Source organism: Accipiter gentilis, chromosome 32, assembly GCF_929443795.1.
Source record: "Accipiter gentilis chromosome 32, bAccGen1.1, whole genome shotgun sequence".
In the NCBI taxonomy this organism is placed as follows: Eukaryota; Metazoa; Chordata; class Aves; order Accipitriformes; family Accipitridae; genus Astur; species Astur gentilis.
Window position 1 is genome coordinate 14,495,766 of NC_064911.1, and position 13,503 is coordinate 14,509,268.

General features: G+C 36.7%; 1 protein-coding gene across 10 annotated transcripts in view; it reads left to right on the forward strand.

The window, feature by feature from the left end:
- DMD (dystrophin) overlaps window positions 1-13,503 on the forward strand; it is a 1,191,992-nt gene that overhangs the window by 180,650 nt on the left and 997,839 nt on the right. For all 10 annotated transcript variants that reach the window (XM_049835325.1, XM_049835324.1, XM_049835302.1 and 7 more), the window contains exon 2: window positions 5,458-5,519. In XM_049835325.1, coding sequence (XP_049691282.1) covers window positions 5,458-5,519 — 62 coding nt within the window. The remainder of the gene's footprint in view (window positions 1-5,457; window positions 5,520-13,503) is intronic.

The following is a 13,503-nucleotide window of genomic DNA, read 5'->3' on the forward strand; positions in this document are numbered from 1 at the left end:
AAAGGAATCCCTCTCAGTTCCTGTATTTGAAGGAGGGGATGGTGGGGAGCAGAGTTGAGATTAAGTCTTTTCAGTATAGTAATGCCCCTGCTCCTTTCCTAAATTTGCCTTGAATTGTACCAAATGTCCTTGGAAAATGTTGATATACTATTTCTCAGAGGCTTGACTTGTACTTTTTTTGTTTAGATATTAATGAGGGTTTTCTGGATGCTGAAGTCTCCCGTTTCTGCTGAGCTTTTGAATAGGTTCATCAGTGTTTTGAGAAGCCTGAGATGGTCTGATTATGGTGATTTGATACAGGTTCTGCAGTAAAGTCTCAAGGGGTAGCATAGGGAACAGGGAGTTTTAACAGTATTCAGATAAAGTCAACACACTGCTCATCAGTATATTTATAGAAGACGGACAAAGAACTGCATGTTACCTATTGCCTTATATGAGCAATAGACTTAAAATCATCGGTTGTCTGTCAAAGCAGTCTATTGTATTTCCTGTCAGTTTGTGAATGTCTTGGATGACCTCAATGACTAAAAATCAAAGCTAGTCCACTCAAATATCATTCAGTCATTTTATTGCATTGATTTCTTCTTCCCCCCTCAGATAAGCAAGAATGGGAAGGGAACATTTCTCAGCAGTTGTAGTTACTGGCAGAGTATTGTAACAATGTGCTGGAAATCTCTAAGAATAGTGAGTCGATGGAGCCAGAGTATCAATAATGTGTCTATCTGTGGCCTCTTTTGTTCCTTGTGCTCCCACCATTGCTGGTACTTGCTTCGACTCACTGAAACAAATCCTCGCCTTTTCTAAATCTGCATTGTTTGGCTGCTAGAAAATCAAACGGCAATTTTGATGGTTTTGTTCTCTAAAGTGCAGTGTTCCGATGAACCTGCAGTTGCCATGACTGAAGGAATTGACACCTGCCTTAACCATTGTTTCAAACTTTCCAGCTAGTATATAGGAATTCTTTTTTCTTTCAGGCTTCTTCGTTTGTTTGTTTGTTGGGATTTTATTTTTTGTTTGGTTTGGGTTTTTTTGTTTTGTTTGTTTGGTTGGTTGTTTGGTTGGTTGTTTTTTTTTCTTTTTTCTTCCTGATAGTTCCCAGTAGAAAAAACACAGCTATTCAATTATTATTTAACCCAGCTCAAGGCAACACTGGGTAACAGAATAAGACAAGTCTCCTCTCCTGTTTGTGTTGCAACCTGTGATGGAACTGCTTGCTGAAGACTGCATAAAATCTTCTATCACGCAACCGAACCTCCTATCACTGCCTGTCTCTGCAGTGATTCAAATACTCTACACATATTATGTAATGTCTTTATTAACACTTTAAAGACAATTATTTGTTTCTTTGTTTCAAATTAAAGCTTATGCCCCTGAAGTGCTAGTGCACTTTTGTTGAATGTCTTCTAAATTTCAAAACTGGGCTGTACTTACTCTTGAGGAGAGTTTCCTAAGCCACTTGCATCAGAAACCACTACCCACATCTGTGGGAGGCAGACTGCAGAGGGTAGGAAAGATGCAGTCTTGATGTTGCAGTCTATAGGAGGAGAGGCTGTGGAGTCTCCATCCTTGGAGATATTAAAAAATACACTTGACGTGGTCCTGGACAATCTGCTCGAGATGGCTCTGCTTGATCAGGGGGGTTGGACCAGGTGACATCCAGAGGTCCCTTCCAACCTCAACCATTCTGTGAATCTGTGAAAGTATTATTTATTCAGGTGTGTCAAGAGTAAGAGAGGCTGAAGACCCTCTAGAAAAATAGGGGAGGATGCACCAAAAAGTGGGAGGTTCCTTCCCCCGCCTCCATGTTTTCTATGGGAGAATGGCTTATATCATACAAATGGAATGATGTAGTGACATATATACTGTATGTTTCTGAACCTTGGTTCACTTAAAATCTGCTTGGTATTTGTCAGCTCACATTTTTTTAAAAGTATAGTGCTTTTTAATGACTTGTTAACACTGCTGTATGCTTTCAGAATAGTGGCTAGAGTATACCAGATATTTTTAAAGAATTTCTTTTCCTGTTGCCATTTTTTATTCAATATGTTTGGTGGTAGTTGGGGGGGGGGGGGGGGTGTGGAAAAATAAGTGTAGTAATAAGTGTAGTTTACTAAGAGATGACAACATAATGCTGTTTTTTGTGGAAAATAGAAGGACTTTCATTTGAGTAGTAGGTTGCAAACATGAACTACTTTATTAAGTATCTAGGAAAGTTGTCTGGTAGCCACTTGCCATTAATAATAGCATCTTTGTTCTGTTGAATCTTGATTGCATGCTCCTAAGCATTCTTCAGTGTACCACTTCTCTCTATTAGCCTTGCCACCAGATTAAATCTTAGAACTCTCCTTTGTCAGATGATTAGCTCCATTGAGCTAATGCACTTTTTCCTGGCCATAATTTCTTATGAACTCTAGCCTGGCATAATACTTTTAAAGCCAAATGTGCAGTTAGCTAATTCAAGAGGTTTGCATTCACAGTTGCAAAGCTGGATGCTCATCATACCGGAAATATATCAGAATTGTAAGATCCACTTGTGAACGTGTTCCAGTTAAAACAAGGTCTATTCAGTGGTACTAGAGGCTCTAGTGCATGAAAATCAGATGGATCTGAAAGGTCAGTCTATTTTTTTTCTGGAACACTTTCTATAGACCTAAATATGTGCATTTTCTGAGTTGATAACCTGCAGAAAGGAGGTTAAGACTGTTCCACTCAGTGTCCAGCATTTTGAGAAAAGCAGATTTTTTTGCTGTGGGAAGTGATCACATTATTATTGCGATGAAGGAATTCAGGATCCATGCAGCGTTTCATGTTTAGATTTAACCTGAAGAGAGACAGTATGCTATTCTGCAATTCTTCCAGCTCGAAAGGAAAGAAGTAAACATGCTATATTACTCTTGGAACAGCCAAAGGAAATACCTGCCTGGCCATTTGATTATTCTTATTGGCTCACAGTAAAAACACCTGCAAGGGCATTCATCGGCTCCCTGCTGAAGGATCTCTTATAAACACAGCATTATGAAAGTGCCAGATGAGTGTTCTTGCTCCATTTCTACAGCACCCAGACAAATCTCATTCAGCTTCCACATCGAGCGTTCAATCTGTAAATCTGGGTTAGGAGAACAACTTTTGGGGAAAAATCATGCTTACTGTAGGGAAATCATGCCATGCAGAACCAAAAGACTGATTCTTTTTTAGGTTAGGAGGCTGTCACTAACAAATTGCTGTGGTATAAACTTGTCAGAGCAAGCACCTAGAGATAAAAATGCTTGAAATGATCTCTGTAAAGATAACAGCAGTGGAATAGATTTGTGTTTGCAAAGGTAGCAGAGCACTGCCTGAACTTTGAATAAGTTTCAAACATTCAAATTGTGGGTTTAACTCTCATTTTCCTCAGGAGATCCTGGTTTTTATTAGCTCAATAGACATGAATTAATTGGTGACTAGCAGTTAAATCTCTGGCATATAGCTTTGTGGAAAACCAAAACCAAACCCACACACTGTTACTGAATATGCTACTACAGTAGCCTGGGATGGAAAAGTGGAAGTTTGAAGAGACAGTTTTCCCTCTTTCCTTTTCCCTGCTAAATACCACATACTCTTCTTCTACCCCATTTTAAGGTTGCCTTTGGCATTTTTATCAGAGACGACTAAACAGAAATAGCTATTTATATGTAATATTTTATATGAAGTTGCTGAAGAAGTTTGTAATACAACACCAGATTGAATATGTATCTTCCACCAAAAAAATGCATCTTGCGTCTCCCATCTTCTCTGTATAGTACATGGCTGGAATAAGTCAAAACTCATATAACAAACAGCTTACAGTCAACAAAGAGGGAAGTGATGCTTGTGGGGAAAAAAAAAATTAAACCGCTTTAGTGTGATTTATTACCAAAAGCATGCATCTCCTCCACATGCTGTTGCTTTTTGATGAATCTCTAACTATTCAAATATCACTTTCAGCCAAGGGATGAAGGAAGCGGTATTATTTGGGATAGATAGCAGTAGAAGTCCAGAAAGTTTATTGTAGCAAATACTCATATATTAGTGGCAGAATGTAGATAATGCTTGACTTCTGTGGCATGTTTCCAGTAGTACTATTGCATTGTCAATCTTTTCACTCGTGTTCATCTGAAACCAATTAGAACACGCTCCTTCCTGTATGCAGAAGTTTTTTATAATGAAATAGTAGCTTTACAAACTCTAGTATTATTTTTTAATCAGTATATTGTATTGTTGAGAATGGAACACATTCTTGTGAAAAGGCACTTTTAAAGTGCTATCGAGGTGAGGTTTTAATAACAAAAGATATATTTATATCAAAAAGATTTGCCTTGTCTTGTCTCGTTGGAGGGGTGGAGGGAGGGAAAGCAAAGTACATTATTAATGCTGTGCATTTCTCATGTAGCTAATCCATACCTGCCTTCCAAATTCAGCTGAAGCCATTAACATTATTAATTGCTGAACATTTCAGATGGGAATTTAATATCCCGTTTTATTTAAGAAGTGTAGAGAATTTTACTGCAAACCAAAAGGCAGCATTGAGTGAACTTTATTTTAGTAGAAGCATTCTGCAGCCTTTTCCACATATGCCCTTTAATTCTAGTTTGGTTTGACTTTGTCGTACAAAGAGTTCTGCCCTTCTGTATTATTTCAGGGCTGATGACTAATAGATCTTTTTGAGCAAATGCTTATTAGGTTGTAATTTGTAGGCATCTTTCTCTTCCCACCTACATAAAATATATCAGAATTGTACCTTTGTGTGTCCAGTTCCATTCTGCATGAAGATTGTATTTAAAACTTAGAAGTCAAGGCCTAAAGTAATCATCTCCCTCTACAATGTTTTTCATAGCAAAGAATTGAGAAGGAATTTCATGTATGGATGAACAAACCTGTGGGGTTTTTGTCTTTTTCCACTGGAGGAAATATATATGACAAATTGTGACAGGTAAATAGCTGCAAGGCAGAAAAGGCATAAGGTATGGCAGGGGCTGCCAATGGAGAACTATCATTGTGGTCCACAAGACTTCACTTCTTCAAGAAGCTTGAGGACAGGCATATACACTTGTTATTTCAAGTACTTTTAGAGAAGTGCTGCAGAAGAATTTCGTGCTGCCGAAACCATTGTGTAACACGTTTCTTTATATTTCCATGAAATTAAAAATTTGAATGGGATATTTCAGATCCTACTGCAACATATTCCCTTCCAGAAAAGATGAAACCACAGGATGGGTGAGATGAGCTAAGGATATAGACCATGACTATGAAGGGAACCTGTAGGCTTTCAAAAATACGTTGATGTAATTGTCAAGGACAGAATACATCTAAATAGGTGCCCTGAATGTGTTTGAATTACTCATAGTAGCTTTACTATAAACCAAGACTGAAGCTTTAATCAATAATATTGTACTATTTTGTTGAATAATTCTAATGAAGTGCTTTACTTTTCTCTGGCAGATGAACGGGAAGATGTTCAAAAGAAAACATTCACAAAATGGATAAATGCACAGTTTGCTAAGGTAATTAAATATTTTTATTGATTTATAAACCAAAATATGTTCTGTATATTTTTCAAAAAAACTGATATTTCTCCACTGAGGCTTAATTTTCAAGATAACCATTACAAGTTTCAGGTATTGCTGAATGCAGTTGACTGATTTATTAGAAAAAATGTCCAAGTTGTTTTCCCTTGGTTTCAGTAGGGATTGAAATGTAAGAAGCCATCCTCTTCTCAAAATGTTCTCTGCCTCAATTTACTTTGCCTTTTCTCAAACTAGCGATGCAGATGTATTACTGTTTGCTGCGCTCCTTTGTTATGTTCCTAATATATGGAGGAGTTTCCTCTACTGGGCTTGTTTTTTCTTGTTTTTAATTGCAATCACAAATTTAACAAGACTGGATGAATTGGAGAGGAGCAAGGTCAAAGATAAGAGGTGTGATCCAGTCAGCAAATTATGAAAGTCAATTATAATTTGTTTTGAAATAGTTATCTTTCAGAATGGTAAAGATCTCAAATGTTCTGGAAAAAAAGCAACTAACTTATTTAAAGGAGGTCCCCCTGGCAGTATATAATAATTTTATCTTTAATACACAGGAAAAATTGAGCTCAAACTATTAATTTGATTAAACATTTTTTACATTCCTGGAGGATAATTACTGAACTGTATTTGCCAGTAATAAACTAAATCAATCCCATAATCTGTCATTTCATCTGGCAATAGACAACAATGGAATAGTAGCTGTGATAAACCTCCTATTTAGTCTGGCTTTTGATTGTGTCCTATCTGATTGTCCTCATTAAAAAAAAAAGGAGTAAAATAATCTGAATAAGACCACCATAATATTGAAAAACATGCTCAGCAGTGGTTCAGTCCAACAGGGAGTCCCACACGACTTTTCCATGGTCTGGAGCACTTTCTAATAGTGATTCAAGTGATTTAGACGGCACACATTTGTGCTCAGCATCTTTACAGGAGAGATGTCCAGCAGTTTGGAGGACTGAATCAGAATGAAATACAGTCTTGAACAAATGGTCTCAAATTGATCGATGAATTACAAGACAAGTGTGAAGTATTATATTTAGGACAGAAGTAAAATATATGCATACAGAAGGCGGGGGGGATAACTGGGCTGGCAATAATAAAGCAAAGAAAAGCTCTGGGAAGTGCCGTGAATCAAAACCAAAATGAGTCAGTGACATCGTATTATTGCAAAAAGAAAAAAAAAGGCAGATTTATTATGACTGTGATAATGGAAGTGCTTGACAGAAGGCGAAAGATGTAATTATTTTATTTTACTTGGCAATAGTGAGATTTTAGTTTGAGTAATTTACTATCTTGGTGTTCCATATATGAAGAAGTAGCCCCAGCAGCAGTCATCTGATACAAGCTAATTTGAAATGTATTGCCAGTTGGGCCTTGTTAAGGTCACAGAAATAGTTACGGAAAACTAAGAGTAACTGTTGCTTCTGTATCTAAAGATATGTCACGTTCCTAGAGCATTGCTTTCTCAGAAACGGTTGTTTTATGGAATAGCAAAGCTTGCAATTACTGAGGAAAAGTGGAGCAAGTCTGCAGAAGAACAACAAGAATTATGAAGGGTTTAGAAAATATGACCTATCAGCAGATGCTTTTAATGGTAGGTTTGGCTCAGTTGTCTAAATGATCTAGATGTCTTTCCTCCAATTCTAGTTTAGTGGAGTGTACTTTAATGGTGTTTTAGCTCCCTTTTACTTCAGTTCTATAAATAGTATTTTTAGTTGTATGTGAACATACATTCATAAACAATCTGGAGAAGTACTAATCTCCCTCTACTTCATTTGGACTCTGAGGAAAACCTCCTAAATGCTATGGTTCAAGTTTTACTTTGCCTCATGCGTCATCTGTTGTTTTGGACAGGGTCTTTTTTATTTCAGCAATCAATCTACCAAAACCCCCTTGATCTTTAAATCTTGGACAAATTACTCTTGTCCTACAAAATTGCATAACACCAGAATACTTGCTCTGAAATTGGAAATCACATATGTCTGGTAAGCTTAGTAATACCTGCTGGCTGCCTGTGTGGTAGACACGCAGAAAGCATGCTTTGCTTTTCAGTGCAGTCATGTACCGTGCAAGCTTTATTCCTCTCCAGGGTTTTTAGGACAGAAATACAGAAGACGCTGCTCGTATTCTGCTGTAACATGAGCGGTCATAGTTAATAGCTGTATGCTGTCCTGGGACTGTGTTTCTCCCTCTTCTAAAGACCAAGTGTTTTGGGAGAGGTGGTCTTCAAAACGTGAAAGTGGATCTCCATGTGAAATCTACAGCTTATCCCTCTTCTTCTCCTGACTTGTTTTCAGTGGTTCAAATCCATCTCTGTTTCTAGCTGTGGAATTGATTTCAGTTAACGGGCTACTCCTGGTTACCGATTTCTCATCATAGTTAGCTTTGTAAAAGTGTTAAATAAATTACTTTCATTGTAGAATTGGTTTGTATTCAATGTGGTTCTAGAGGTGCTGTCATGAACAGATTAGCCTATGTGGCTGGAATTAAGATAGAGGAATATATTATGTCACTCATTTCTCTTATTTCTGAATACTGGAATCCAGGTCATTAATTGACTGTAAAATATTTAGGGTTGAATGAAATGGTTTTATACAATTCTCACTCATCCATCAGCCTCCATAGCTAAAAACCCCTCTACTTATGCAGTTAAAGTAAAAGCTTAGTTCTAAATGTTCTAAATCGTCATTTGTGTTGGGTCTACAGTGCACTGCCCCCCCAAGATCTGTATTCCTTTCCTGAAAATTCAGTGTCTAGAGTCTCTGTGTCTTGGTACACTTATTCTCAGACTAAGCTTTCAAAACACTCACATTTGCAAGTCACTTTCGCGTGACTTGTGATGTAAATACAAATAATGCTTTTAATGTCAGAAGTTGTAAATTATTGAAAAATAATTTTCTATTTCATGTGTCATCAGCATAACTTAAGAACCCACATATAATTTTTATTAGTGGGAAAAAAAATATATATTGTTTGAATCGCAGGCCTGGAGGGAAGTAGTAGTCCTTCTGGCCATGCAGGCAGTGACATCTTAGTTGGATCATCTGTAGATACTTTGGACTCGGACGCCTTGAGTTCAGCAATGAACTCTGCTACCTCTTAGCTAAGGAGTCAAGTCCCTAAGACAAAATCCATAACAAACTCTCAACCACATCATCTTGGCAGTTTTCTGTCTGTGATGTGCAGAACCTAGAAACCTCTGGAGTGCTACCAAGAAGTCTGTGAAAGGTTATCTAGAGAAAGCTAGCAGAATTGTCAGCAAGATTATAATTGCTATGGGTGAGGCCATGTCTCTCGTCAAACTCTTTTTTGGCAGGTTGAGTGGGGTGCTCTAAACAGAAAAACTAGGGAAAATGCATGTGCAGGTCTCTCTTACAGCTTCTCAAAAGAGCAGGTTTCTCTCTGATTCCTACTCCTTTCACTAGCCAGAAAATGGATTATGCAGAAAATCCGTGCTTTAAAGATTACAATATGTGACTCATCTACACGCAACTCATCATTGTTTCAGTAAGAGAGGCCAAAAGTTGGCCTTTAATGTTTGTGAGATAAAACAATTAGTAAATTAAAAGTATAGGAGAAATGGGAGAATGTAATCAAGGAGACCTTTGTGTTTTCCCTGTTCTAATCATAGACAGTGTGTGTGACTTTCTTTAGTGATACCTTCTTGGTTTACCATCTAAATGGCATGCAATAAGTTAAAGCAACTTTAAAAACATAAAGCATATAACTTTAATATAATTCTATTTAGAAAGAGCTTTTCTTTGTCCTCAGAAGAAGCTTATTTATAAAATAATGAAGTTCTGCAGGGTGTACGTAATGATAGTAAAGGAACATATTGTAACCTCGTTTTTAATAATAGAACTATAATTAGAGCTCTCACAAGAGATATATCTAGTCCTGGGTATGGTATCTTTTGCTCAGATCTCAATTTTTAAAATTTGAAATAACTGAAACCTTTGTTTATAAATGAAACACAGAATCTTAACTATGTGTTTTGGGAGAATGCAAATATATCACGAGCCCTCAAGTGTAGCAGCTCTCTGCTGGAACTTTGAAACAGCCACAACAATTATGTTAACAGTGCCTGTACCCCATTTTAAATGAGCTTATGTTGTCTCACTGGTTAAACATTTTCAGTTGTTCATTACAAAACAGGTTTCCAAATACAAAGCATTATTGAAGATGGAAATGTTCTTTTCTTGTGTGTACAAAAGAGCTTATAAATGGCAACTAATTTTAAAATGAAAACCTGAATATTCCAGCATCAGAAACCCCCCCACCCCACCCTAAAAAGGAAAGAGTGTACTCCTATGACTAAAGAAATATTGGCAATTTGTTTTGTTCCTTCGTTATGGAGAGAGTGTCTCAAAGTACTGACAGTTTTAATGTCAGCAATAAAAGTTATCTGTTGTGAGTACAGAGAAGGAAAGCAGCTAATCATTGTAAGTTTTGGCAGCTTGAATTTTAGGTTATACCCTTATGGCTAACTTAAGGTCAACAGCTTAACCTGTAAGTGGGTTTCATAAAAGAATGGTAATTTGTGAAGGAGTTTTCAACATTTTAATCTGCAATATCAAAAAACAGATGTTCATAAAATTGCTTGTAAAATCAGAGGTTTAAAGAGGTTGTCCAAATTTCTGCTGCAAAAGGGTAGGAACAAAGAAGATGTTATATATGACAGTACACTTTTTCATGTAAACTCTGAAATTATTAATCTCCAACAAGGTAGGAGCAAGAGTCAGAAAATACAGCATGGTAGATTTTGTGGGGAGAAAGGTGGGTAATTTTTTGTGGTTTCTCTATCTCATGCTTTGGTTTTCCTCCTGTTGTTAATGAAGAAAGCAGAATATGAAAATAAATTTAAAGATACCCAATACGTCATTACTTAGCTTTATGGAAAACCGGGATCATTCGGTAAGTAATCCTTTTAATGGAGAATTTAAGCTGTGAAAAATGGCAGCTTTTTATAGGCAGGTGGAAATATTAGGAGGTAGTTGTTTGTGCAGTGACTGTGGAATTAGATTCCCATTGTAGTGATTGTGTGAAGAAACATAGCAAAGACGCAGCCTGTGCCAAAGAAGCTAAGGTTGACAGCCTCATTTAAGACATACGTGGCTAGTAGAATAATAGTCAGCAAAAATAAATACCTTTTTTACTATGAAATTGTTTTGAGTAGCAGCTAGATTGTTCGGGCAACTGGTATATGTGGGGAAAAAAGGAACACAGAAGGGGGATTGCTTACAACTTTAGTTGAACTATGTAACTGTCAAAATAATTTCCTAATTACCCAGTGTTTGTATGTGGTTTATATGATAGGAGGCGTGGCGGCAGTCTCCGTTCTTCCCTCTTCTTGAGTTCATGGACAAGCTAAAGTTATTCAAGAGTCCCATTCACTTTAGTGGTCTCTTGTGATTGTAGATTAAATGCCTTCTGCATATCAGATAACAAAACGACTCATACAAATTAAATGTTTACTGACCTTTTGAGGAAGTATGTCAAATATTTGAGGTACAGAGAGACTGTACTACCACAAATCTGGCATCTGATAGAGAAATTTGCAGTGCTGCTTTTGCTCGCTTTTCTGTGCTATTGCTCACAATGACTTAAAACAAATTTAAAAAGCCACTCACAACAAAGTGAATCCAAACTGTTGCATACTCTGGGAGAGGAGTAATCTGGTGAAGCTTTGTGGAGAAGACAATGGTACTTTCATTTTCAAATTTCTTTAAGATTTATCTTCTTCGGAAATGTGTTAACCCCTGTGAATAATCTACGTCAAACTCCACCAGATGTATAATCTACCTCAAACTCTACCAGATGTACCATTTCTTTAGCCATATTTCTGGACTACAATTAATAATCAAGAAAAGGAGCTGGAGGGAGGGAGGTTGGCAACAAACCACAAAAAGTAGGGTGTGCTGGTGTTGTAGGATTTCAGTTTTAGAATTGAGTTCTAGAGAGTACATCAACACTGACTTTGCAAGACAAACTTTAATATTATTGTAGACAAGTTCAGAAAACTTCATTCAGATAGCTATGGTGCTTTAGCCATTTACGTAGGATTTGGTGCCTGCAAAAAAGCCTGGTGGAGAACAGTGTAAATAAAAGCTTTCTGAGCTCCATGTTGCCACACATTATCCTGCAGCCATTCCCAGTCAAAAGCATTTGCGTCTAGCCTTGTATTTTTACAGTATGTTGATCCAGTGCCTGACACAGCAGTGTAGATGTATTCTCAGTCTGTGTAATTTATCCAGTCTTTATCACTGTTTTCAGGAAAAAAACCAAACCTATAAAACAGGCTGTGCTCTTCGTACATTATCTGATGCCCAAACTGTTTTGTGTTAAGGTAGAAATAAAAGAGGCAGGAAGCATTTGAACTTTTTTTTTTTTTTTTCCCCAAATGCAAACTAGGCTTGCTTGCACTCATTCTCAATTACTGGGCAGGGAAGGTAAAAACAGTTACTGAGAAATTCTCTTAAAAAGAGTAATTGTGGTCAAAGTAAATGAGGATTGAATGCTTGAACCCACTCCAAGCCTCGAGGAGTAGTACAACTGAGCAACGAACACTCACTAATAGCCAGTGTTGCATCTACCAGGTCATGGAGTAGCATGTATTGTAATTTTACTGCTGACACTGAATATTCACATTATGGCTTGCTTCAAAAGCTTCTGGGTTTGTGCCCCTATCAGTTTCTTTCTTTGGGTCAGTAGAGTTCTGCTGAATTTCACCAAAACCAAAGTTGTGCTCTATTTATCAAAGGAGCACTAATTTGGAGATAAATGACAAGGTACCGCATGGAAGAACATTGATTCTAGGACAAGCAAAAGATGGATTGTTAGTAAAATTTTGAAATCGTGTCTGGCAAAACCCTCATCAAATCTTTAATGGCTGCATATTAGAAGTGAGTATGGTAGATGTCAGCTCAGTCCTTTAACTGAACATTGAAAATATCTTTAGAGAAGCCTCAATTTATTTTTTTTTTCCTGAAAGATTTCAGACAACCACACAGTTTTAAAATTGTATCATTTGTGATAAATCTGAAAAAATTGTAGTTGGTCTTATTTGATGTTGGTAAGACACCATGATTGATATTCATCCATCCTAAATACCTAATTAATCTGTTCTGAGTTTCTGTTGCCAGTCTTTTTAAGTGCTACAGTGAAAGTGATGAGAAAGAGCAGCTTACTAATGTGGAAGCCAAATGACTTCTCTGCTACAGTGTGGCAAATAACCAGAACTCTCGTTGAAGATTAATAGGGCTTAACTTCGCTTTCCAGCTCTGTGTGATCAACACTACCCTTGGGATACATCCTGTTTTAAAATACCAGGCTTTCTTATGCCAATAACCTTTTTATAATGCATCTTGCAAGAGCAGACCAAAGGCCCATCATGTCTGTTCTATATTATTAAAGCAAAAGCTTTTCATCTTTTTCTTGAAGCCAAATGACGTTTAAACCTGGTATAGAAAACACATTTGCATTATTAACTGTTAAGTGATTTTTCTTTTTTGGATATCTTCAGAATACATAAGCAAGTGTCAGGCAAAGTACATGCTCAGAATTATTTGCATTGATATATACTGAAATACCTATTAGGTCCATATTCTACATCTTTTTTTTTTTTTTTTTTAATGATGCAGTAAAATGGGATACATGCTGTGTGAATATTTATTATGTTTCAAATCAATTTCCTTTGGAATTAAAAAATAACTTTAAAATTATTTTTACTGTACTTCTTAAGGTAATACCAATGGCAATATTGCCATTTATTTTACTCAGAATTTCATTCTAGAAGTTCTACTATCTAGTAATATATTTTTATAGATTTTTTTTTTGTGTGTATGACCAAGAAAGTTACCATGAACAGAAAGTTACTATGAACAGGAACAGGCACAGTTTAGAGAGGCAAATATCTTCATGCTTTGAATTTTGCATATAACATTAACTCCGTGTGCCAGTT